Source organism: Scyliorhinus torazame, chromosome 16 (assembly GCF_047496885.1).
Source record: "Scyliorhinus torazame isolate Kashiwa2021f chromosome 16, sScyTor2.1, whole genome shotgun sequence".
NCBI lineage: Eukaryota > Metazoa > Chordata > Chondrichthyes > Carcharhiniformes > Scyliorhinidae > Scyliorhinus > Scyliorhinus torazame.
The window spans coordinates 149,712,026-149,738,853 of NC_092722.1; the positions used below are offsets into that span (position 1 = coordinate 149,712,026).

At 44.6% G+C, this 26,828-nt stretch overlaps 1 protein-coding gene across 1 annotated transcript in view; it reads right to left on the reverse strand.

The window, feature by feature from the left end:
• dock1 (dedicator of cytokinesis 1) overlaps positions 1–26,828 on the reverse strand; it is an 850,868-nt gene that overhangs the window by 417,102 nt on the left and 406,938 nt on the right. The window contains exon 25 of the mRNA XM_072479204.1: positions 3,387–3,488. Coding sequence (XP_072335305.1) covers positions 3,387–3,488 — 102 coding nt within the window. The remainder of the gene's footprint in view (positions 1–3,386; positions 3,489–26,828) is intronic.

The window sequence follows — 26,828 nt, forward strand, 5'->3', positions numbered from 1 at the left end:
TCCAGAGATTCACAACCCTTTGGGTGAAGAAGTTCCTCCTACACTCCGTCCTAAATCTACTTCCCCTTATTTTGAGGCTATGCCCCTAGTTCTGCTTTCCCTGACCAGTGGAAACAACCTGCCCGCATCTATCCTATCTATTCCCTTCATAATTTTATATGTTTCAATAAGATCGCCCCACATCCTTCTAAACTCCAATGAGTACAGTCCCAGTCTACTCAACCTCTCGTCATAATCTAATCCCCTCAACTCTGGGATCAACCTAGTGAATCTCCTCTGCACTCCATCCAGTGCCAATATGTCCTTTCTCAGGTAAGGAGACCAAAACTGAACACAATACTCCAGATGCGGCCTCACCAATACCCTATACAATTGCAGCATAACCTCCCTAGTCTTGAACTCCATCCCTCTAGCAACGAAAGACAAAACTCGATTAGCCTTCTTAATCACCTGTTGCTCCTGCACACCAACTTTTTGCGACTCGTGCACCAGCACACCCAGATGTTTTAACATCTTACCGTTTAAATAATAATCCATTCTGCTGTTATTCCTCCCAAAATGGATAGCCTCACACTTGGCAACATTGAATTCCATCTGCCAGACCCGAGCCCATTCACCTAACCTATCCAAATCCTTCTGCAGACTTTCCTTCAATTTGATACTCTCCCTCACCTCCTTAGATATCCACGGTCGATTTTTCCCCTTTCTACCGTCTTTTGTTTTTGTCGGTATGAACCTTTTCTGAACACTGTGAAAGATCGCTCGGAAGGTTCTCCACTGTTCCTCAACTGCTTCACCATGAAGTCTTTGCTCCCAGTCTACCTTAGCTAGTTCTTCTCTCATCCCATTGTAATCGCCTTTGTTTCAGCACAAAACACTAGTGTTTGATTTTACCTTGTCATCCTCCAACTGTATTTTAAATTCCACCATATTGTGGTCGCTCCTTCCAAGAGGATCCCGAACTATGAGATCATTAATCAATCCTGCCTCATTACACAGGACCAGATCTAGGACCGCTTGTTCCCTTGTAGGTTCCATTACATACTGTTCCAGGAAATTATCCCAGGCACATTCTATAAACTCCTCCTCAAGGCTGCCTTTACCAACCTGGTTAAACCAATCGATATGCAGATTAAAATCTCCCATGATAACCGCTGTACCATTTCTACATGCATCCGTTGCCTGCCCTACCATCCTGTTACTATTTGGTGGCCTATAGACTACTCCTATCAGTGACCTTTTCGCCTTACTATTCCTGATTTCCACCCAAATTGATTCAACCTTGTCCTCCATAGCACCAATATCATCCCTTACTATTGCCTGGATGCCATCCTTAAACAACAAAGCTACACCACCGCCCTTACCGTCCATTCTATCCTTTCGTATAGTCTGATACCCTTGGATATTTAACTCCCAGTCGTGACCATCTTTTAACCATGTTTCAGTAATGGCCACTAAATCATAGTCATTCACGATGATTTGCGCCATCAACTCATTTCCCTTATATCGTATACTACGAGCATTCAGGTAAAGTACACTTATGCTGTTTTTTATGTCTTTGTTATGAATCCTAACACCTTGATCAATAACTTTTCGCAATTTATTTTCCCTCTTACCCTTTCTCCTAATTTTCCTTGTCTTTGAACCCATATCTCTACATAATAACCTGTCACGTAACCTGCTGCCTTGATCTCCATTAACCATTATACTGTCCATAGCTTTACACTTCCCTTCCCCCCAACTTGCTAGTTTAAAGTCCTTGTGACCAACCTATTTATCCTATTCGCTAGAACACTGGTCCCAGAATGGTTCAGGTGAAGACCGTCCCAACGGTACAGGTCCCTCCTGCCCCAGTACTGATGCCAATGCCCCATGAAATGGAATCCCTCTTCCCCGCACCACTCCTTTAGCCACGTGTTAACTTCCCTAATTTTCTCAACCCTATGCCAATTGGCACGTGGCTCGGGTAGTAATCCAGAGATTATAACCCTGGAAGACCTGTTCTTTAATTTAGTCCCTAGTGTTTCATAATCCCCAAACAGGTCCTCTTTCCTAGTCGTACCTATGTTGTTAGTCCCAATGTGGACCACAACAACTGGATCCTCCCACTCCCTCTCCAAAATCCTTTCAAGCCGACCAGAGATGTCCCTCACCCTGACACCGGGCAGGCAACATACCATGCGGGACTCTCGATCTGGCTTACAAAGGATGCCATCAATCCCCCTAATTATAGAATCCCCTACAATTACCATTTGTCTTTTTGCTCCCCCCTCTTGAATGGCTTCCTGTACCACGGTGCAGTGGTCAGTCAACGCATCCTCCCTACAGCCCTCTTCCTCATCCACACAGGGTTCAAGTACCTCATACCTGTTGGACAAGGTCAAGGGCTGAGGCTCCTCAACTCCTAAACTCAGGATCCCCCTACCTGCCTCCCTTGCAGTCACACCACTCTGTCCCTGACCACTGTCCGAATTAACAATACTTATTTTACCGGGTGTGACTGCCTCCTGAAACAAAGCGTCCAGGTAATTTTCCCCCTCCCTGATGTGCCGCAGTGTGTGCAGCTCGGTCTCCAGCTCATCAATTCTGAGCCGTAGTTCCTCGAGCAGCCAACACTTGCTGCAGATGTGGTCACTGACGGTCTCAATGGGACCCACCAGTTCCATCATCATACAGCAACAGCACATCATCTGTCCAGCCATATTCAACTAGTTAATTAATTTAAATAATAATTTTTTTTAAATATAACCTCAAGGATAAACCCGAACACCAACAAAAACACAGCCCTCTCTCGCCACTCACCCGAACTCAGTCACTCACCTAAACTCAGATGCACTCTGTTCCAATCAGCACTCAGTCACTCACCTAAACTCAGATGCACTCTGTTCCAATCAGCACTCCGTGTCTAAAGGCACTCCTGCCACATCTTTTGTGCACTCACCTCTCCCAGCACTGGGAGAGGTGTAAGTTTGTATCGGCACTTCAAAGATTACAAGAAAAGTACAGTGATGGAAAAGTAAAAAGGTAGGAAGTGCTCTTGGGAAAGTCACGAGGTAGCAAATGCTCCTGGGAAAGTCACGAGGTAGCAAATGCGAGGCCAGTGAAGGGGAAGAAGTGTGATCAAACAATCAAATGGGAAGATTGTGATGAACTGCTAATTTATAGGATCCAACAATATTCCACAAAGCTTTCAAAATCAATCTAAGAGCATCCAAAGTTTACTTTCAAAAGTGCAATTAAAAAAAAACAAAGTAATTTTAAAATGTATTTGAAATGCACTGTCAGGATGAAATATTTACACTTCACTGTGGCATAATAGAAACCTGTTCAATGCGTCATACACCTCAGTTCTGAAAGCCAAGTGCACAATTAGTTGTTCAACTTACTACAACATCTGATCTCATCTTCCCATAGGTCTTGATTAAATGGGCATAATGATAATCTTCCATCTGCCTCAGGATGGCTGTCATGCAAGCAACAAAGTTGCCCTGAAATGAAAAGAAAAAGTGTAATTACTGTTGGATAAAAAAAAACATTGCCATCATGCATCTTACAATGCACCTCAATGAATTATTCCCTGGAAGTATCCCTTTTTATCTGTTCTTAAAATTTCTTAAAATTATAGGTTAATTTAAGTGGCAAGTTTATGATCAATGCAAAGCAATTTTTAAAGTTGTTAAATTGGTAGTGGAAATCATGTGAGGACCCAACGTGTATGCTCAGCAAAGCAGTCAAAGTCTCTGGCATTGGTCTTCTCAGACCACTTAGATTTGATGCCACATTGTCAAATTTAGTTACAAAGTTTGGATGAGTTCTGTTGGATCCTCCAGACACTACAGGGTAATTTTCAATTTATTGCTACAGCATTAGCTAGCATTGTGGATTGGATGCAAGTTCAGAAACTGACTGTCATATATTGCTTCTTGAGGAAGAAATCTTCCAGATATTGATTTCTTACTTTTGTAGGGTAACTTAACTGCTTTGGTTACTTATTTTCTCTTTGTTATGGCTCCTGGTACTGTAAAAATGATCCCATTTACTCTATGTAGTTGACTTCATAGCATTGAGGCAACATAAAACAAAAATGAACCTGAATACATGCAGTTATTTGAATGTTGTTTCTGTGGCTTTCAATATTAATTTGTCGAGAATGTTTTTTTTTGGAAAATATTTTATTGAAGCATTTAAAATTTTCAGTTTAACACATTAACATTTCTTAAAACAGTCGTGTGGGCCGACACGTGGAACCCCCAAAAAACCACAATGTCCTCAGTTGCCCGCGCCCTATTTCCTAGCTACCCATATACTGAGTTCCCTGTCCTTATTTAACACTGTCATGCCTCCTGTTTTCCTCCCCTCCATCCCCCCCCTTAGTGCTGACGTTTAATTTTCTTTGAAGAAGTTGATGAACGGTTGCCATCTTTGGGCGTACCCCTGAGTTGATCCTCTCAAGGCGAAATTGATTTTTTTCCCAGGCTGAGAAACCCTGCCTTATCGCTGACTTCGGGGGCTCCGAGTCCCTCCATTCCAGCAAAATCCATCTCCAGGCCACCAGGGAGGAGAAGGCCAGGACATCGGCCTCCCTTCCCCCCTTGGCCCCCGGATCATGCAATACCCCAAATATTGCCAGTTCTGGACTCGGGGTTACCCTCCCTTCCTGGACTTCTGACATAACGTCTGCAAATCCCTGCCAGAATTCCCTCAGTTTCGGACATGCCAGGAACATATGCCCATAGTTAGCTGGACTACCCCCACACGGCCCATATCTATAATCCACCTCCTCAAAGAATCTGCTCATCCGGGCTACCATCATGTGAGCCCTGTGGCCCACTTTGAACTGGATGAGGCTAAGTCTGGCACAGGACGAAGATGAATTAACTCTCTTCAAGGCTTTTTCCCATTTTTCCATTTCCAGCTCTCTTCCCAGCTCTTCTTCCCACTTCTGCATCACCTTGTATATCTCCGAAGTTCTCCCTTCCCCAACCCCAGTTTTTGACATCACCTTGTCCTGTAGTCCCCTCAGGGGGAGGTGAGAGAAGATTGGAACCTGCCTCCGGACAAAGTCCCAGACCTGAAGATATCAAACTCATTCCCACCCGGTAACTCAAACTCCTGCTCTAGTGACTCCAAGGTCGGAAAGCCCTCCTGGATAAATAAGTCCCCAAGTCTCTTGATCCCTGCCTGCTGCCATCTTCTGAAGCCCCCATCCAGCCTCCCAGGGATATACCGGTGATTGTTAGAGACCGGAGGCCACACTGATGCCTCCTCTAATCCCATGTGCTGCCTCCATTGCCCCCAAATCCTTAGGGCTGCCACCACCACAGGGCTTGTAGAGTACCGAGCCGGCGAAGACGGCAGGGACGCCGCTAGTAAAGCCTCCAAACTCGTGCCCTTACAGGATGCCGCTTCCACTCACTCCCAGGTGGACCCCTCCCCCACTACCCACTTCCTGACCATCGATATGTTGGCCACCCAGTTATAATTAATAAAGCTCGGGAGGGCCAGGCCCCCACTCCATGCGACCCCGCTGCAGAATTGCCCTCTTTACTCTCGGGGTTTTCCCCGCCCATACAAAATCTGTAATCGTCACATTTATTTTTCTAAAAAAAGCCTTTGGGACAAAAATTGGAAGGCATTGAAAAAAGAAAAGCAGTCTTGGGAGGACTGTCATCTTCACCGTCTGGACCCTTCCCGCTAACGTCAGTGGGAGCATGTCCCATCTGTGGAAATCCCTTTTCATTTGGTCGACCGCTTTGTCCAGATTTAACTTGTGGAGCTGCCCCCACTCTTTAGCCACTTGAATCCCTAAATATCTATAACTCCCCACCACTACTTTCCTGTCCCCGCGCCTGGATCACAAAACATCGCGCTCTTTCCCATATTCAGCTTGTAGCCTGAAAATCGCCCGAATTCTCCCAGTACCTCCATGATTTTGGTCATTCCCCTCACCGGGTCTGTAACATAAAGCAGCAAGTCATCCGCATAAAGAGAAACCCTGTGCTCCCCCCCACCCCCCCCCCCACCCTCACTATTCCCCGCCACGCACTCGATGCTCTAAGGGCCATTGCTAACTTGCCAGGGCAAACAGTAATGGGGAGAGCGGGCATCCCTGCCTTGTCCCTCTCCCGAGATTAAAATATTCTGACCGGGATCGGTTGGTTCTCACATTTGCCACCAGGGCCTGATACCACAGCCAGACCCAGTCCACAAATCCCTGCCTAAGATATCCCATAGGTACTTCCACTCCACCCGGTCAAAAGCCTTCTCCGCATCCATGGCTACTATGACCTCAGCCTCACGTCCCTCGGCTGGCTTCATTATAACATTGAGAAGCCGCCTAATATTAAACGTCAGGTGCCTGCCCTTCACGAACCCCACCTATTACCTCCAGGACACAATCCTCTATTCTGGTGGCCAAGATCTTTGCCAGTAATTTAACATCCACATTCAAAAGGGAAATTGGTCTGTACAATCCACAGCTTGTCTCGCTTCAGGATGCGAGAGATTGATGCCTGTGATAGCGTTGGGTGAAGCATTCCTAACTCCTTGGATTAATTGAAAGCCTCGACTAACTGCGGTCCCACGAGCCCAAAAAACATTTATAAAATTCCACTGGAATCTGTCAGGTTCCAGGGCCTTACCCGTTGGCATTGCCCACAATCCGTCTATTACTTCACCGAGCCCAATTGGGCTCCCCAAGGCTTCCACCAGCTCATCTACCTACGGGAACGCTAGCCTCCCAGGAACTGGTTCATTCCCTCCTCCCCCGCAGGGGGTTCAGACTCATATAAACGGCTATAAAATTCACCGAACAAGTCATTAACTGCCCCCGGGTCCCTCACTACTTTCCCCCTCACATCCTTAATTTTCCCTATCTCTCTTGCCGTCTCCTGCTTCCTCACCTGATGCATCAACACCCTATTAGCTTTCTCCCCATATTCGTACACTGCCCCTTTTACCCTCCTCAGCTGTCCCTCTGCCCTACCTGTGGAAAGGAGCGCAAAATCCATTTGAAGTCTCTGACGCTCCTTCAGGAGCTCTTCATTTGGCAACTCCGCATATCTCCTATCCACACGCTAGATTTCTCCTGCTAACATATCGAGCTCTGCCCGTTCAGCCCTCTCCCTATGGGCCCCAATCGAAATATATTCCCCTCTGATGACCGCTTTCAATGCCTCCCACATCACCCCAGCTGCGGTTTCTCCCGTTTCGTTGGTGTTTATATACCCCCGAATGGCCTCCCCACTCGCTCACATATCTTATCGTCTGCTAACAACCCTCCATCTAGCCTCCACTGTGGGCGCTGAGAGTTTCCCGTGTTCACCTATAGGTCTAGCCAATGTGGCGCATGGTCCGATACTACGATTGCTGAATACAGTGTGTCCACTACCCACGCTAATAATGTTTTGTCCAATATAAAAAAGTCGATCCTGGAGTATACCTTGTGAACATGGGAGTAGAATGAATATTCCTTACTCCTTGGCTTCTCAAATCTCCACAGATCAGCACCTCCCATGTGCTCCATGAACCTTCGCAGCTTTTTTGCCATTGCTGACACTTTCCACGACCTAGAACTCGACCAGTCCATTCTAGGATCTAAGACCGAATTATTAAAATCACCCCCCATGATCAACCGGTGCAAGTCGAGGTCCGGGGTTTTTCTCAGCATCTTCCCAACAAATGCGACAGCGTCCCAGTTTGGGGCATATATATTCACCAGCACCACTGCCATTCCCTCCAGTTTCCCACACGCCATGATAAATCTGCCTCCCGGGTCTGTCACCATTTTCCCCACCTCGAATGCCACACTTTTGTTAACCAGGATGGCCACCCCCCCTTGTTTTGAAGTCCAATCCTGAATAAAACACCTGCCCGACCCATCCCTTTTTCAGTCTAAATTGAAACCCCAGCTTCAAGTGTGTCTCCTGTAACATGGCCACGTCTGCTTTTAACTGTCTCAAGTGTGCGAACACAAGGGCCCTCTTGACCGGCCCATTCAGGCCACGAACATTTCATGTAACCATTCCTGTCTGGGGATTGGGGGGGGGGGGGGGGGGGGGGGGAGGGGAGAGAAGGGGGGGCTCTTGCCCCCCTCCCCTGTTGATCAGCCATGACCTTTCCTAGGTCAGCCCCTAGCCCATGGCCCGCTCCTCTCCAGATGCGCCCATCGGCGGCAACCGTCATCTAGTCTCCATCTCCACCCTCCTGGAAGCCCCTAATCGTCAGCAGTAACCTCCCCTCCCCGTCACTTTTCAGCTCACCCCCCACTTCGCTTCATGAGTTAGCCTTACCAGCTAACCTAGCAGCTCCAACCCTGAAGCCTAAAAGTCTACCGGCTGCTGGATCTTCTACACGCCAGCTCTTTCCATAAGTTTTCAGGACAATAGCACCGAGTGCAAAAAGTAAACACACCCTCCACTAAGACCCCAACTCAGTGGCCAACCCCTTCCCCTTTACAACATCTTATCAATCCCATCACCTTCAAACAGAGCCCCAAACAATAGAAGTGTAAACAAGGAGGGCAAATGGAGAGACAGAAAAAATTATATATGTAAAAACTCGAACAGATGTCTTTCCCTCCTAGACCATCTTAATTTGAAAACTCTTCTTCTCCCCCCTCCATTCCTTTTTTTCCCCCTTTATTATTATTTTCCCTTTTTTTCCTTTTTTTTTACAAACACAAACAAAAAGGAAGAAACTGTACCTTAGATCAAAGTTAGGTAACTCAAAAAGAAAAAATCCCCGTCTCTTCCCAGTCATCGCAACTCAAGTTACAGTGCAGCACAGAACTTTGATGTAAATTGCTACCGACCAGTTTTCTCTTTTTATTAAGTCCTTATGGGTCCCCCAGGTTGTCTTTCATAAAGCCCGCTACTTCTTCCGGCGAGCCAAAATACAGTTCCCGTTCTTCGTATGTTACCCAAAGACGGGCCGGGTAGAGAAGTCCAAATTTTATTCCCTTCGCATACAGCGCCGCTTAAACTTTATTGAAACTCGCCCTCCTCTTATCAAGTTCTGCTCCCAAGTCCTGGTAAACCCGGATCTCGGCTTCTTCCCATACGATCCGTTTCGTCTCCCTAGCCCATCTCATGATGCGTTCCTTGTCCTGGAATCGGTGAAGCCTCACCACCAATGCCCTTGGGGGCTCACGACCCTGGGGCTTGCTCATAAGTGCCTGTGAGCCCGGTCCACCTCCAAATACCTGTCGAACGCATTTGCCCCCATCATTTTCTCGAACATCCTCACAACTTACGCACCGGCATCCGATCCTTCCTTTCCCTCCGGGAGACTGACAATCCAAACGTTCTGCCTGCGGGAACGATTCTCCAGGTCCTCCACCTTTTCCAGCAGCCGCTTTTGCCGATCTTTTAAAATACTAATTTGCAGTGCCATCCCAGTGGACTGCTCCGTCGCCTGCTCCTGCAGCTTTTGGATCGACTGTCCTGGGTCTTCATTGTCACCTCCATCCGGTAGACAGCATCCTTAATCGAGGCCACCACCTTGGTCAGGTCCTCCGCACACTCCTTACGGTGCCGGGCGAACTTCTCATCCAGGTATGCAACCAACTGGTCTGTCGACCATTGGGCCGACGCGGACGGATCTCACTTCTGCCATTGCAGCCGCCAAGCTCAGTTCCTCACTTCCAACCAACTTTTGATTCCTTCTTTTGCGATTATTTTTCGAGCGATTATAATTCCATAGGATAGGGGTCGCCCTTTCCTCCTCTCACTTTTATCCACTTATGTTAGAAATTTTTTTCCGTGAAAATCCAGCTTAAAAGCCGTCAAAAAACCACCAAGAGCAGGAGCTGTTAAATGTGCAACTGTTCACAGCATAGTCGCCACCGGAAGACTTGTCGAGAATATTAAACTGCATTACTAGATTGATTGATTTGTCTGAGTGCTCAGCATGACCACAACAGGGAAAAAAAGAGATGGAAGGATATCAAACTGGACCCAAACAACACAAGAGGCACAACCAATTGTTTCAGCTCTGGTATTTTCTCATTTCATGAGAGAAATGAAGCACTTATTGAGGAACTCCTCCATCTTGCCTTGGCACCCAAGTCTCATGTATTCCTTATCACACAACCACCAATGTCAGGAGCAATAGTGATAGCTACTTGCACTTTCATTAGCTTTGAACATCTGCTAGAATTCACACAGCTGACATTTGAGAGTTTTTTCTCAATCTTAGTACCATCCATAAATATGTGTCAATATATAATGTTCATACAATGCAAATTATATGACATTTTATGGAACCTTTTCCACATTGCATTGTCTAATTTTAGGACATGCACTACACCAGAATAAACTTGCAAATTTGTATATTTTATACCATTTAGTCATCATTGTCATATATGAACCATCTGCCCCTGCCTAATCCAATTCCCATAACACAAAGCAAGCCATCTTTTAAGGTGGCAAGTAATAAAAGCAGGCCCAAGATAAAAATTTCAAACACCTGTGTTTAATGCATTCTGTTGAGGATTTGGTGTTTGAGCTTGCTGATCAAAATCAGCAGCATTCCTCGATCCATAACTCACCTTCATCTGAAGTTGCTGATTCAGGTAATCACTACACACTACAGTTAGGAATTTCTAATCTTGCAATTATTTAATATTAAAAAGTCCTAACGACAAAATAGAGCATTGCTTTGGCTTCACCAGAAAAGTAGTGTTGAATATCTACGAGGTAGGCCTGACTCACTCATACTCTGAATTATATCAGGGTCTATTCTCTCCCACTTTTGACTTTTTAATCTGGCTGGTATTTTCTCTGTCTCTGCAGAGCACCTTAAGCTATTGAGCCTGATTTTCAACTCTTTGGTTTCCTCATCTGGCAGAACTAATGTTACAAGTGATCTTAGGGAAAATACGTTTTTGACAAATAGAAGAGGAAAGCAAAAAGCAGAAGAGAAAAAGGTTAAGTGAAAAGTGAGGGACAGACTACAAAAAGAGAAGAGCTGATACAGGAGTGATGGGGAAGCAGGAGAGATGGGATACAAAATGAGGGAAAAATATGGCTCATGAGGAATGGGAGTAACAGGGGAGCAGGGGAAAGAAAAATATGAGGCATACATCAAACAACTCTAATTTTACAAACACAGTTAAACATTAGAACTGTATGTCTGTTTGCTCCACATTCATACTCCCAAATCAGTACTGAATAAGATTCCATCGATTTGCATTTAAATCTTTGCATTCTTGCAGAGCCCCACAAATTTTGTGATTCAGTTTTAATCATTTGAGTGCCGCAGATCACATAATTCCACACTTGGTGGCTGAGAAGAAATGGCTTTGCAAATGCTATGCTCTGTTGATAAATAATATCGTAAAAATTGGATTGGATTGGATTTGTTTATTGTCACTTGTACCGAGGTACAGTGAAAAGTATTTTTCTGTGAGCAACTCAACAGATCATTATGTACATGGGAAGAAAAGGGAATAAAAGAAAAGGGTAACACAAGGTATACAATGTAACTACATAAGCACTGGCATCGGATGAAGCATACAGGGTATAGTGTTAATGAGGATCATTTAGGAGTCTGGTAACAGCGGGGAAGAAGCGGTTTTTGAGTCTGTTCGTGCGTGTTCTCAGACTTCTGTATCTCCTGCCCGATGGAAGAAGTTGGAAGAGTGAGTAAGTCGGGTGGGAGGGGTCTTTGATTATGCAGTCCGCTTTCCCCAGGCAGCGGGAGGTGTAAATGGAGTCAATGGATGGGAGGCAGGTTTGTGAGATGGACTGGGCGGTGTTCACGACTCTCTGAAGTTTCTTGCGGTCCTGGGCCGAGCAGTTGCCATACCAGGCTGTGATGCAGCCAGATAGGATGCTTTCTATGGTGCATCTGTAAAAGTTGGTAAGGGTTAATGTGGACATGCCGAATTTCCTTAATTTCCTGAGGAAGTATAGGCGCTGTTGCGCTTTCTTGGTGGTAGCGTCGACGTGGGTGGACCAGGACAGATTTTTGGAGATGTGCACCCCAAGGAATTTGAAACTGCTAACCATCTCCACCTCGGTCTCATTGATGCTGACAGGGGTGTGTACAGTACTTTGCTTCCTGAAGCTCTTTAGTTTTGCTGGCATTGAGGGAGAGATTGTTGTTGCTTCACAACTCCACTAGGTTCTCTATCTCCCTCCTGTATTCTGACTCGTCGTTGTTCGAGATCCGGCCCACTATGGTCGTATCGTCAGCAAACTTGTAGATGGAGTTGTTTAACTTATTCCAATATCATTTCATATTTTACTTGAAGCAACCTAAATTAAGTAGTGTTTATGTCTGTCACTGACACACTTTTAGCATACCCATCAACTTCCATGTGTTCTGCATTAAGTCACGTTTCTGGACTTGGTGTTCACTCAACTATGTTTGTAGGAGATTATCAGAACACTCATCAAAGTTTTACCACCAAAGCCAGGCAGATTTTTGGTGAAAGTCTGAATCCAGACTAATTAGCCAAATTCTGGATTTAACGGTGGCAGAAGCAGGCAATCAATCCACTCGCAGGAGGCAGATTTGCAATTTTTAGCACTGAGGTTTTCCACTTACCTACTAGATCCAGTATACATGCCTGACCAATACAATACAAGTGCAACCCATCATTCCCCCTACCCTTCCGATCACCTCCCCGAGGCCTCCTATCCCCTCTACACCTTGCACTTCCAATCTCCATTGGGCCATTGATTCCAGCAACAGTCTCACAGCTCTGATCTCCCTATTTCCTTATGTTTTCTGGCTCCATGTCCTGATCACTCCATGCCTTCAGTCAAAACGATCCCTGGCTCTGAGCATCAATTTCTCCAACTCCCTCCCTAATCGTCGCTGGCTCCCCTGCTGCGGTCAGGTGCTAAAGGACAGAGACCAACAGCCTTTGATTGGCTGCAGTCAGGAAACTAGAGACCTAGGAAAGCAATCGGACCACCGTTTCAATTTGGGAAATTCATTCTTCCACATTATCAACCACAAAGCTCTCCTACTCCTTCCCTGCCTCCGAGTTAATACCCAACCCATTATAACATGATTAAAAATATACGTAAGGCAACACAGCCCAAGCACTATCATTTAGCAAAACAAAGATTGTAGGACCAACAACACAAAGACTAATTCTAACCTCAGCCTCATCAGTCACTGAAGAGCATGGATGGTAAAGGAGAACTACCATTTTAGAAGCTGAACGTAAAATCACAATGTAATCAAACCACAGACAAGCTTAAGATCAGATACTGTTACAAAAATCTGTTGAGAAATGAGATATGTTTTATGTTAATATGGTTTTCAAGGTCTTATTACAGTAAGGTTAAATATATTTAACTGTATTATGTCGCCATTTCAAAGAAAATGCATTAATGTGAATTTCCAGTCACGTCTGATTGCTGCTCTCATCCATCAACTTGTGCTCCGAAGGCACCTATTCATATAAAAATATGTATGAAAGAAGCATAAAATCATTCTGTATGCATGCCGTTTGGATAGTTGGCTCCCTAGATGCATGAAAACCCATTTTCTACTAACAGGTCTTTTAATGTCTCAGAATGGATAAAGTGCTCCAATATTCCTAATCTGTTATAAGACCTCAGTTTTAAACTGAATCTAATATTTTTGTTTACCAAAAGCATTTAAAATTACACCAGATGACTTAGTTTCTGGCATGAATTTCCCATAAAATGAAAAGAAACTACCAGCTGCAATTAAATTTAACAACATGATTTGATTCTGATTTGCATTTTGAAATCTAACAAAACAATTGCTATCTCAACTATAATTAGTGATAACTAATACTGATAACAAAAATCACAACACTTGCTAGATTTTGTTGGTATGCCAGTGGTGTCAGCCAGTATTCTAAAGCTAGACAGAGGGTATATTACTCACAAAAACATAAAAATTCAACCACCACATTTTAAAAAGAAATTATGAACACTGCAACAGAACAAGCAGCAAAAATAACATGTAATATTAACATCCAATTCAGCTTCGATACATTTCATGTTTATTCCATCAGACATTAGTAAATGACTTGGGTTCAAGTTTTAATTGGGGGCATCCATGAGGGAGGCGAACTCTACTCTAGCTTGCTGAGGGCACAGTGCCGGCAGCTGTAATAATAAAAATAAAGTAAAAATTATACTATCTAGCAGACACTTTATACTGCAGTTCGAGAGATAGGGTTTACCAATATGCGGTGATTATGTGGAACAGTTCAGGATTATATTTCATAGTGCAGAAAATATATTTCAAGGTTAGATTTTAGACTAATTGCATGATCATTTGCAATTCTGGAACAGGAGCTGTGTTATATCCATAATATAGGTATAGCCAATCTTAGTAGGCAGCACTTCCAACAATTCCTTCCTTTATAATTTAAACTTCAAGAAATTCATATCGAGGCAGACTGTATTTAGAGGTAATCATGGTCCTTGACTTTCTCATCTGGCAGGCATTCAAATAATCTGTTTTGAGGGGTTACAGAATCTCATCTGCCTCTGCAAAGGGACAAAAGGAAAGGGGAGACATCAATGAACTTACAGATGATAAATGCATATGCACAGCAGTCTCTGCAGAAGGACTGTGATTATTTGATACTTTATCAGAAACTAAACCTGGTATGGATAATTGCTGTAATACACAATTTTCTAAAGTGGCAGTGGTTGCCTCACCCTACTCATCTTGGGCATTTACAACTTATGCAAAGGTAGAACTCAAAGAAGTGATAGAACTTACTGAATCTGAATAGTTTCCAAAAGGATTTCATCTGCATGAACTTCCTCCCTGCACAACGTGACTTCTTGTATTTTTGCCGAATTTATCATGTCAAATTTTCCCAAGTCGTTACTTGTTTGCTGTGCCTCCATAAACACAGCACTGAGATTATGCAAATTAGCCAACAAAAACATTGGACTATGTGTAAAATACAGTCCCAAAGCACCAGTACAAACAAAAGAGCACTTAAAAAAAAAACTTAACTTATTCAGTCAATGCAAATCAACCACTCAGAGGTTAGCCCCTCTGTAGCATATCAGCCTTGTGTGTGAATAACTGGGGATTTAATTTATCTTTTTCAATCTCCTGTGCATTACATAAAGGGAATCAAATCTAAGAGCAGTCTTCATGTGAAGCGGGGTGGGCTGGGCTGGGGCGGTGGGATTTAAAGCCTGGACTAGATTATAAAGGTATGGATTTCAACTGTACTGGGGACAGTCCTGCAGCAATGTAGGGAAAAGAACTCAGAGCTGGGATTTGGGGCATGCTTCATTGATGTATTTTCAGTCTGTCAGCAATGAGGAGAGATGGAGTGCAAGAGCCAGACAGATTTGGTTACAGGGGAACAGAAATCTAGCACATTGAACAATGTTTGCAAATACAAATTTTAGTCTCTTATGATTGCTTTCATAACATCCCTGTCATTATGGACTGTATTTTCATTATGGAAATAGGAAGCACAAGTCAGGAAAGTTCCCATCTCTGTTAAGGAGATTCTCACTCACCAGACTTTTATTATGGGAAAGCAGGAGTACAATAGAATTATAAGTTCAGAAGATATCGTAGCAGAATTGGGCTATTCAGCCCATCGGGTGTGCTCCGCCATTCTATCATGGCTGATATGTTCCTCATCTGTAACCTACAATGCTACAGACCAGGAGCCGGATTGCAAAATCAGCCAGAGCATCTCCTCCCGAGAACACACGACCGAGGAGTAGAAGTAGGCAATATAGTCTCCCGCGCCTAAACACCTCCAAAGTGATCATGGCTGATCCCATACTGGCCTCAACTCCACTGTCCTGTCCGTTCTCCATAACATTTCAACCCAATACCAATTAAAAATCTGTCTAACTCCTCCTTAAATTTACTCACTGTCCCTGCATCCACTGCACCCTGGGGTAGCGAATTCCACAGATTCACAGATTTGTGAGGAGTAGTTTCTCCTCAAATCTGTTTAAAATTTGCTACTTCTTATTCTAAGATTATGACCTCTCATTTTAGAATGCCCCACAAGAGGAAGGATCTGCTCCATGTCTACTTCATCCATACCTTTTAGCATATTGTATACCTCGATTTGATCTCCCCTCATTCTTTTAAATTCTAGAGAGTAAAGGCCTAAACTGTTCAATCTCTCCTCATACAACAAACCCCTCATCTCGGAATCAATCTAGTGAACCTCCTCTGTACTGCCTCCAAAACCATGACATATTTCCTCAAATAAGGAGACCAAAACTGTGCACAATACTCCAGGCGCGGCCTTGTATAGTTGCAACAACACTTCCTTACTTTTATACTCTATTCCATTTGCTATAAATGCCAACATTCCATTTGCTTTCCTTATTATCTGCTGCACCTGCATGCTCGTTTTCTGTGACTCATGCATGAGGACACCCAGATCCTTCTTCAGCGCAGCATCCCTAAGTTTCGCCCCATTTAGATAATAAGTTGCCTTTCCATATTTCCAACGAAAATGTATGACCTCACACTTATCCAGTTAAACTCCATCTGCCACATTTTGGCCCATTCTTCTAACTTATCTGTATCCATTTATAAAATTCTTATTTCCTCATTGCAACTTACTGTTTTTTGTGTCATCTGCGAATTGGGCTATAGAACCTTCTATCGCTATATCCAAGCCGTTAATATAGATTGTCTCTAGCTGTGGCCCAAGGACTGAACCCTGAGGCACCCCACTAGTTACATCTTGCCATCCAGAAAAAGACCCATTTATCCTGACTCTCTGTCTCCTGTCCGTCAGCCAGTCTTCTATCCAAGCTAATAAGTAACTCCTAATCCCATGCGATCTCACCTTGTGAATTAACCTTCTGTGCAGCACCTTATCAAATGCCTTCTGGAAGTCCAGATATACCAAATCTACAATATCCATATTATCCACTTTGCTTGTTACATCTTCGAAGAACTCAAGCAAATTATTCAAACATGATTTGCCGTTCATAAATCCATGCTGACTCTGATGGATAGCACTTTGGCTTTCCAAATGTCCTGATATTACATCCTTGATAATTGGTTCTAACAATTTTCCAACAACAAATGTTAAACTAACTGGTCTGTAATTTCCCGCATTCTGCCTCCCTCCGTTTTTGAATAAGGGCATTATATCAGCATTTCTCCAATCCACTGGAACCTTTCCCGTGTCCATGGAATTTTGGAACATTATAACCAATGGATCCACTTCCTTTAATACCTTAGGATGTAGGCTATCAGTTCCTGGGGACTTGTCAGCCCTCAATCCCAAGAGTTTGTTGAGTACCGTTTCCCTATTGATGCTGATTGTTCCAAGTTCCACCCTTTGTATTACCTCTGAATTGCCCGTTCCGATAGGAATGATATTAGTGTCCTCCACTGTGAAAACTGAGGCGAAGTACTGATTTAGCATCTCTGCCATTTCTGTGTTCCCCACTATTAACTCATCCGTTTCCATCTTCCAAGGGGCCAACATTCACCTTAGCAACTCTCGTCCCTTTCATGCACCTGTGGAAACTTTTGCTATTCTTTTTGATATTCTTTTGTCATTTGCCTTTGCTCTCTTGATTAACATTTTTTAACATCACTTTGTTTATGTTTGAAAGTTTCCCAATCTGCCACTGACCTTTGCAATATGATATAACTTTGTTTTTGTCTTTATAATGTCTTTTAACTCCCCCTTGTTTAGCCATGGATGTTTTTTACTACTCTTTCCATCTTTCTTCCTCACTGGGATATATTTTAGTTGTGAGGCATTGAGTATCTCTTTAAACAACTGCCATTGCTCATCAGCTGTCCTACCTTTTAGCCTTCCTGCCCAGTCAATACGGGCCAAATTAGTCCTCAGTAGTTCTGTAATTTCCTTTGTTTCATTCCAGAACACTCGTGTGTGACTCCACTTTCTCACCCCCAAACTGAATCTTATGGTCACTACTCTCCAGTGGATCCTTAACTATGAGGTCATTAACCATCCTCCTCATTGCAGAATACCAAATCGAGAGTAGCCTCCTCCCTGGTTGGTTCCCCAAAATACTGTTCCAGGAAACAATCTCTAATACATTCAATGAACTCTGCCTACAGGCTACCCTTGTCAATTTGATTACTCCAGTCTATGTGCATATCAATATCACCCATTATTACTGCCGCACCTTTCTTGCAAGCCCCCAGTATTTCCTGGTTTATACTGTGCCCCACTGTAGAACTACTGTTTGGGGACCAACAGATTACTCCTACCAAGGACTTCTTTCCTTTGTTATTTCTTATTTCTATCCAGGCTGATTCAACATCTTGATCTCCAGTGTAGGCTACTTCACCTCCTTTTCCTTTCACCCTATCTTTCCAAAATCCTGCCGGGGGGAATAGTGGGGGGTGGCCAGGAGGTGGGCTGCGGGGTCGGGGTGGACAGGTACGCAGCACCATAACCACAGCCGGTAAGGCAGCCATGCAACTGCACACGCCGCTGACAGGCCGCTTTAAACCTGGTGCCCTGGCTCATATAGGTGAACACCAGGGTACCCCCCTGGGTGACCTCTGGCCCTAGCCGACCCATCAGCTGTAAGGGCGCCCCAGCATAACCTGTCCCATCATTTCGACCCCGATCTGTGTGTGTGTGTGTGTGTGTGGGTGTTGTTTTATTTCAGCATGACTGCAGCTTGTCAGCCCTATGAGTGTCCATCATGGACCCGGCAAATCCCGCACCGTTTTCCATGGGATGCGATGGTGTTCCACGCGGCGCCCGTGCTAGACCCTCACCGGTAGCAGAATCGGTGCAGGTGTGGCGCCGTTTTTCCTGATGTGAAAGTCCGTGGATTCTCTGTTGGCGTCAACACTCCGGCCCATAACGTTTTGTTTCTATTTACGCCGTTAGCTCATTAAATTTGTTACGAGTGCTTCTTGGATTTAGATACAAAGCTTTTAAATTTGTTCTAATGTTACATTTTCCCTACTCTTCTATAAAGACATTCATCTGTCTGTCACTCACTTTTATTTTCTGGTAACCATCCACCACATTGCTAACCTGCACTCTTAATCCTCCTTTAAATAGGTTTTTCTAGTTTCCCCTACAATGGACCCCTCCCCCCCCCCAACACCCTATTTAGTTTAAAGCTCTATCTACAGCCCTAGTTACGCAATTTGCTAGGACTCTGGTCCCAGCATGATTCAGATGAAGACCGTCTCTTCGGAAAATGTCTCCTTGTCCCCAGTGCTGGTGCCAATGTCCCATGAATTCAAACCCATTTCTCCCACAGTAATCTTTGAGCCACGCATTTACCTCTTTAATCTTACTGATCCTGTGCCAATTAGTTTGTGGCTCACGAATTGAGTCATCCATTTCAAGAAGAAGGCATAAGGCAGCAACAGAGGTGGGCAGACTGGACAGCCTGCTTCCATTTACACTGACATCATCTCAATTGTAATCATGACTGTCGGGAGCTGATACCCTCACCCTTCACTCTCCCTCACAACCTCACCTCGCCTTCACAATTCTCCATGTAACCTCACTAACTACTTACCCAACATCCACAATGGACAAACCTCAGGAGCATTTGATAGTAATGGGAAGTCTTTGAAATGGATGTGAAATAATCCTCTAACAATCTAATAGCACTGTCACTCAAAAACACACAACCACTCACGCCAAAATCAAAACTCAAGACTCATTGAAAATTATTTAAATTCCCTCATACGCATTCAGTTGTAAAAACAAACATATAATCAAAATGACATTAAAGACAGACAATACTTTAATAAACTATCAAACTGTATACAAAACTCCTGCTGAACTACATTTTGAAACATAGCCAAATATTCATAATGGCCTCAGCTATCAAACCAAACCATAATATGGCTCCATGGAGTCTATTGACATTGTAAAAAAAAGGAGATAGTTTGGTTTTGCTATGCTACACCAGTTCGCCATTCTAGGAATTCCAGGAGCAGGTGGCTGTTTTTTTAAAAATCGTTCTCCACGCGAGACTAGGGCTTCTCCATGGCTCATGACTCCTCGGAGATGCTCTAAACTATGCCTATGAAGGAAACAACCCAAATTCACTGAAATTGCGTGGGGGGACGGGGAGGGGGGCATCTGGTCGTTGCTTCGAAGATTTGTATAAGTGTTGAGACTTCTTGGGCCTCCCGCTCACTTCTGGTAAAAACTGCCTTTCAAATTGCCTCCATTGTCCTCCTTGCAAACACCCTGTTCAACTCATGTGTCATGAGTATCTTGAGCAGAGCCATCTTAGGTTAGAACTCTCCTGGTTCAAATATTCTTTAACTGTGGAGTTTTGCATCCAAAATTTCCCGTCTCAGCTTGGCTGTACCATAAATCCAACTTACTGTTAGCAGTCTTTCAGTTAACAAAATTTTAAACTTATAGCCGACACACAGAATTTCAACTCAACTGAGAGATATTGGGCGCGATTCTCCGCTCCCGCGACCAAGTGCCCACGCTGTCGAGGTTCACGACAGCGCGAAACGGCCCCGATCTCGGCCGATTCCGGGCCCGAAAATGGGCTAGGATCGGGGCCGCGAGAAACTCGGGGGCGTGTCGCTAAAGCAGCGTCGTCAGCGCGCACCAGGCATTGGCGCCGCATAAAAGCGGCGTTGTGTCATCCGCCGCCTAACTGGTGTCACCCGCGCATGCGTGGTTGCCGTTCTCCCCGACGCCGCCCCGCAAGAAGATGTCGGATGGATCTTGCGGGACGCGGCGGAAAGGAGGTCCTCCTTCAGAGAGGCCGGCCCGCCGATCGGCGGGCACCGATCGCGGGCCAGACCCCTTTTGAGTCCTACCCCGGAGAAAGAACCCCCCTCACAGGCCGCCCCCCCAGCGTTCCCACGCTGTTCCCGCCGGCAGCGACCAGGTGTGGATGGTGCCGGCGGGAAGCCGTCGTTTTGGGCAGGCCGCTCGGCCCATCCGGACCCGAGAATAGCGGGGGTGTCGGAGAATCGCCATTTTGGCTGTCTCGGCGATTCACCGGACTGTGCCGCGCAGAACTAGATAGTGCCGATCTCGCCGCTTGGGTGCATCGCGGGAGGGCGTCGGTCCGGTGTCGCGTGAAAAAATGGCGCCCCAGGCGATTCTCCCAAATGGCGCGGCATCGGAGAATCGCGCCCATTTTCTCTTCTATAGCCAGCTTATTCTTTGACCAAACATAAATACGGAATCACACTACTATAATTAAACTTACATTGTTCAATCTATTGTTTATCTCCCAGGCAACCTGGTCACATAATAATTTGCTGGAAGCCAAGAACTTTCTCAGAAAACATATCTGAGAGTTAATAAGGGGACCATCACATCAACACAAAATGTAGACTTTGCCCCAAAAAAGTACATTGGCCATCACAGTGAGAGGGCAATTTACAGAAAAGAAAGCTTAATGAAAAAGCCTGCAAAGCAGGTTAATTATTACAAATCCGGCATGGTATCCCATCTCCATATTACAAAATGCTACCCTTTTCTTTAGACAAGCTACTACTAGACCATGTTCAATTTCATAGAATCATAAAATCCTTACAGTGTGTAAGGAGGCCATTCGGTCTACAAAATTATGAGGGGCATAGACAGAGTGGATAGTCAGAGACTTTTTCCCAGGGTAGAGGGATCAATTACTAGGGGGCATAGGTTTAAGGTGCGAGGGGCAAGGTTTAGAGGAGTTGTACGAGGCAAGTCTTTTTACACAGAGGGTAGTGGGTGCCTGGAACTTACTGCCGGAGGAGGTGGTGGAAGCAGGGACGATAGTGACGTTTAAGGGGCATCTTGACAAATTCATGAATAGGATGGGAATAGAGGGATACGGACCCCGGAAGTGTAGAAGATTTTAGTTTAGACGGGCAGCATGGTCGGCGCAGGCTTGGAGGGCCGAAGTGCCTGTTCCTGTGCTGTACTTTTCTTTGTTCAATACTCTGAAAAAACTCCCTACCTAGGGTCAGGCCCCCACCGTATCCCCATAACCCTACCTAATCTTTTGGAACTAAGGGGACATTTTTCATCGCCGATCCATCAAACCTGCACAACCTTGGATCGTGGGAGGAAACTTGAGCACCCGGAGAAAACCCATGCAGACACAGGGGGGGGGGGGCCGGAGGAAGTGCAAACTCCACACAATCATCCGAGGCTGGAATTGTACCTATGTCCCTGGTGCATATGTGCTAGCCACTGTGCCGGCCTAATTTTTAAGTCATGTATTTGTTCCAGTTCATGGCCGGAATTCTCCAGCCATTGGGAATCTCTCTTCCCTCTGGCAGCAGATCTGTGCCCATGCGTTTCCGGTCGGCTTTGATGAGAAATCCCATTGACAATCAGTGAAAGTAGAGAATCCTGTCGCCAGCGAATGGCCCGCCACTGAGAAACACTGGAAAATCCCGCCCCATACATCAAATCCATATTGTAATAGTGCTTTACACAGTCATTTTATTTGAGTCTGTTCCTGATCTAGAACTTTGCTTGACAAGTGTTGGTTATAGAATCAGCCCAATAAATCTACATGATGATCTAGCTAGAAGCCTCACCTGGGTAAAAAATTACCCACTATAATATGGGGTACATTCATTTGATATATAAAAGATTTTTTTTAAATGTTGAAATCGGATTACAGGGCTGCATTGGATAAGTGATACCATGAATGTTTTTGATCAATAACATTCTACTCTTACAACAGCGGATTGATTTCCCCTAAAACATTTGATGCACCATGATTGAGGCATCATTATGCAATTCTTGGCAGTAAATAGGGGATGAGGGTGATGCTAATTTTACATGATTCTGCACGACTAATAGAATTTATGAAGATAACATGGATTCTGTGATACGTTTCTTACTGCTCTCGAATAATTAAAACATTGTGGTAGCTAAATTTACTTAAGGATTGTAACAAATGTTGATCATCTGGCTGTAGTAGTGTTTTCAAACTCTCAGCAAAAATAAGGTGCCATTCCAGCCTATGTGAAAATATTTCAAGCAGCTCTCTTCAACCTGCAAGATGAAGCATTATGATTGATTAAACAATTTTAGCGCAAAATTGGTTATGCTCATGTTTGTTGTTTAGGTACACCTGATCTGACACCAGTGGTGCCATTTTGGAATTCAATGTTCCAGCTGACACCCTCTCACAACCTCACACAGCTGAACATGTTCAGCAGCAGGAAGCCTCTACTACCAGCATTATTTAAGGGGATCATCAACTGTTGAATAGTTAGTTGCTGGTTAATTTGTTATGGCAAGTATTTCACTTCCAGAAGTGTTTGGTGCTTTGTGCAGTTATTTAAAATTGCAAATGTCTTCAGAGAGGTGGTAGGTGCTGAAGGAGCTTTTGGATTCTTTAAGATTTCTGCACAAGCTACTTGTTATCAGATAGAGGTGAACTCAAAGTCAAACCTTTTGCAATGCACCATGATTTGGAGAATGAGTAAAAGGTTAACAGGGCGCACACAAAGCAGGACATACTACTGGAAGGGGGAGGAGTTAGGCTATCTGCAAATTCTGGGGAGAAATTCCCCGGTCTAAACTTCAGCCAGGAACAATGTATAAGACGTCTGTCTGCACTTGAGTAGCAAATCTTCATTGAAATCTGTTATATGCTGAAACTATAAGTGCAACTTCAGAGCAGGGATATCAATGCATTGCCAATGCAGTTGTGAAGGAGACAATGCCAATGGGTTCTTATCCATCTGGCTGCTTCCAGGATAGATCTGGATACATTTGTAAATTCTTGCAATTTGACATTCACTGTTGCCTAACAGAAACCACCGATGATCTCTATTCATTGCAAGATAACTACATTTTGAACTTTCTTGCTCGAAAGATGTAGGCAAAGAAAATACATGTCTTGACTGGTGTTGCGGACCTTACAATAGCGCAGCGTGCTCCTAACTGCACACACCGCTTTGAGAGCACCTCTTGTCAACTTTATACTATCTTAGAACTGAAAGGAATCCTGCTCCTTCAAAGTGCAGCTGATATATGACCGTAAGCAACAAGTTATACAGGCCAATGCTCAGAATCCTGGCAGCACTCATGATTCCTTCATTCTGTGACAGTCCATTGTGCCAACTGAATTTCAGCCACCACAGCGAATCAAAGGGTGGTTACAAGTAACAATAGATTCCCGTTAAACATGTAACTGATGGCTTTGGACCACAAACGATGCACACATATGCAGCATACATATAATGAAAGTCAACATGCAACGTGATAGAGCAGCACGGTAGCACAGTGGGTAGCACTGTTACTTCACAGCTTCAGGGTCCCAGATTCGATTCCTGGCTTGGGACCCTGTCTGTGCAGAGTCTGCACATTCTCCCTGTGTCTGCGTGGGTTTCTTCCGGGTGCTCCGGTTTCCTCCCACAAGTCCCAAAAGACTTGCTTTTAGGCGAATTGGACATTCTGAATTCTCCCTGCGTACCCGAACGGGTCGGAGTGTGGCGACTAGGGGATTTTCACACTTTATTGCAGTGTTAATGTAAGCCTACTTGTGACAATAAAGATTATTATTGAGCTGAGGTAATTCTTTCACTCCTGGGCCACATGCACTAGTCAGCATGAGTTAGGATTCAACATAGTCTGTAGCATGTAACTCAACATGGTCATCATGAAGGGAAATTGCTTAATTACCACCAGATATAAGGTTAGGAGCTCGAGCATGAGACTGAGTAGGAGAAAATGCGGTATGAGAAGGACGAAGAAGAGTGGAAGCAAACTAGACAGCCATTCTTTGCTGGGCTGTCAGTGAAGCACTCACCCATGTGCGATACTATTAATTGCAAACCCAATTCCCCATTCATCAAGTTCTTCACAGACCATCCCTCTCTCACTGATCATCGCAGTGTGGTTTAGCCACAATGCAAAAATAAAAACTATCACAAAACAAAAATTCCAAACCAAATTTAGATATGAGATCATTCCATATACAAAAGCCAACTGAACAAGTCGGGTGCATTCCTTTGGTGCCTGTCTTTCATGTGCCAGTTCTACTGCTTGACGTCGTGATATTTCAGAGACTGCAGCATGTCTGGTGAGAAGAGTCCTTGAGAAGCTTCAGGACTCAAACACCAGGGCTGGAAGAATAAATGCTGTCTTCCTGAGAGAGGAAAGCAAATTTGTGCTCCATAGAGGCACTGTCACTGTCCGGGGCACCATTTTAAGAATCGGAGTAATCTGGTGGTGGATAAATTGCTGGACTTGCAAGCCCTTGCACATTAATTTGACACGAGTCTGAGGGGACATACGTTTAAAAATAAATAAATTTAGAGTACCCAATTATTTTTTTTCCAATTAAGGGACAATTTACCGTGGCCAATCCACCTACACTGCACATCTTTGGGTTGTGGGGCTGAGACCCACGCAGTCACTGGAAGAATGTGCAAACTCCACATGGACAGTGACCTGGGTCCAGGATCGAACCCGAGTCCTCAGCGCCGTGAGGCAGCAGTGCTAACCACTGCACCACCGTGCTGCCTGAGCGGACATCGGTTTAAGATGACATAGGTGTGAAGGACAAAGTTTTGGAGGAGATGTGCAAGGGAAGTTTTTTAACACAGAGGGAACTCGTTGCCGGAGGTGGTGGTGGAAGCAGGTAAGATAGTGACATTTAAGGGGCGTCTTGGCAAATACTTGAATAGGATGGGAATAGAGTGATATGGGCCCCGGAGGGGTACAGGGTTTTAGGTTAGATGGGCAGCATGGTCGGCACAGGCATGGAGGGCCGAAGGGCCTATACCGGTGTTGTACGTTTCTTTGTTCTATTGCAGCACTTATGGTAAAAGCTGCTTTTGCTACAATGGAAGTAGAGACATCGGCCATGAGATGCTAAATTATGGTTGGGTCCACAAGTGTGTTTATGCAGTTGGTCATCATTTCCATGCTGACAAGAATGGGATCCAAGCTGTGCAAGTTTTATGCTATGTTCATGGACTCCCACATGCTCCTTGACGTTTCTTGTAGATTTTCTGACTGGCTTTCACAAGACAATAATTGTTTACGTTTCAGACATCTTCCGTACCATCAAAATGTTTTTCTCAATCCTCTGCAGTAGATTCATGTGTGACCTCACCCTCTCATGAGCTGGCAGCAGGCCACTTGTGTGCCGTATCACACCACGTGCAAATCCCACTTCTATACTATTCCCTAATTTATGTGGGTTGTAAGTATTTGAGTTAGTGGTTATAGAAGTGAAACAGAGTGAAGGTGCATCTTCATCACTGTTTTCTTGCTGTTCCAGCACAGCCTGTTGCATTTCTTGGGTATCTGAAAGTAAAAAAACACAAGTGCAAGATTGTGGTGCGAGGTGAGGAAAATAAGAGGCGTGTGCTTACAGAATCTGCAGTTTAGAAATCAGAAGATACTGCGGAATGAGGCAGGTGGGGAGGAAGGGTGGGAAAGAGGGGTATGAGGAGGATCAAGAATGAGAGCACCAATATCCTCAATGGTTTCAGTCTCACTGCTGGCTATGATCTCAGCAATGGCAGTCCCATGAACGGCCAACACCATCTCCTCCTAGGGGTCTGGACAGCCAAATGCATCTGTTCAACTCCAGTTAGCATTGCTGCCTCCAGTCATGTGCCATTTTGTCCTACAAGAGAAAGGGTAGTGTGGCTGATGATATTGTGCAATTAGTTTTGGTGATATGGCTGTCATGGTTGAATAGTATAGCGTTGTATGAAAGCTATGAGGTTTGAAGCGGGGCTACGTTTTTGAGGGTGCACTGGAGCACATGAATTTCAGTCAACTCCTCAATGATTTAGATTTTGCTTAGATGCGTAAAGTGTGTGTGGTGGATTGAGGAGCATCTTAACCAGTTAGTCGGCTATAACATTTGAAGATATATTCACTGACCATGACCATTTTGTGAGGTCAGTGAACT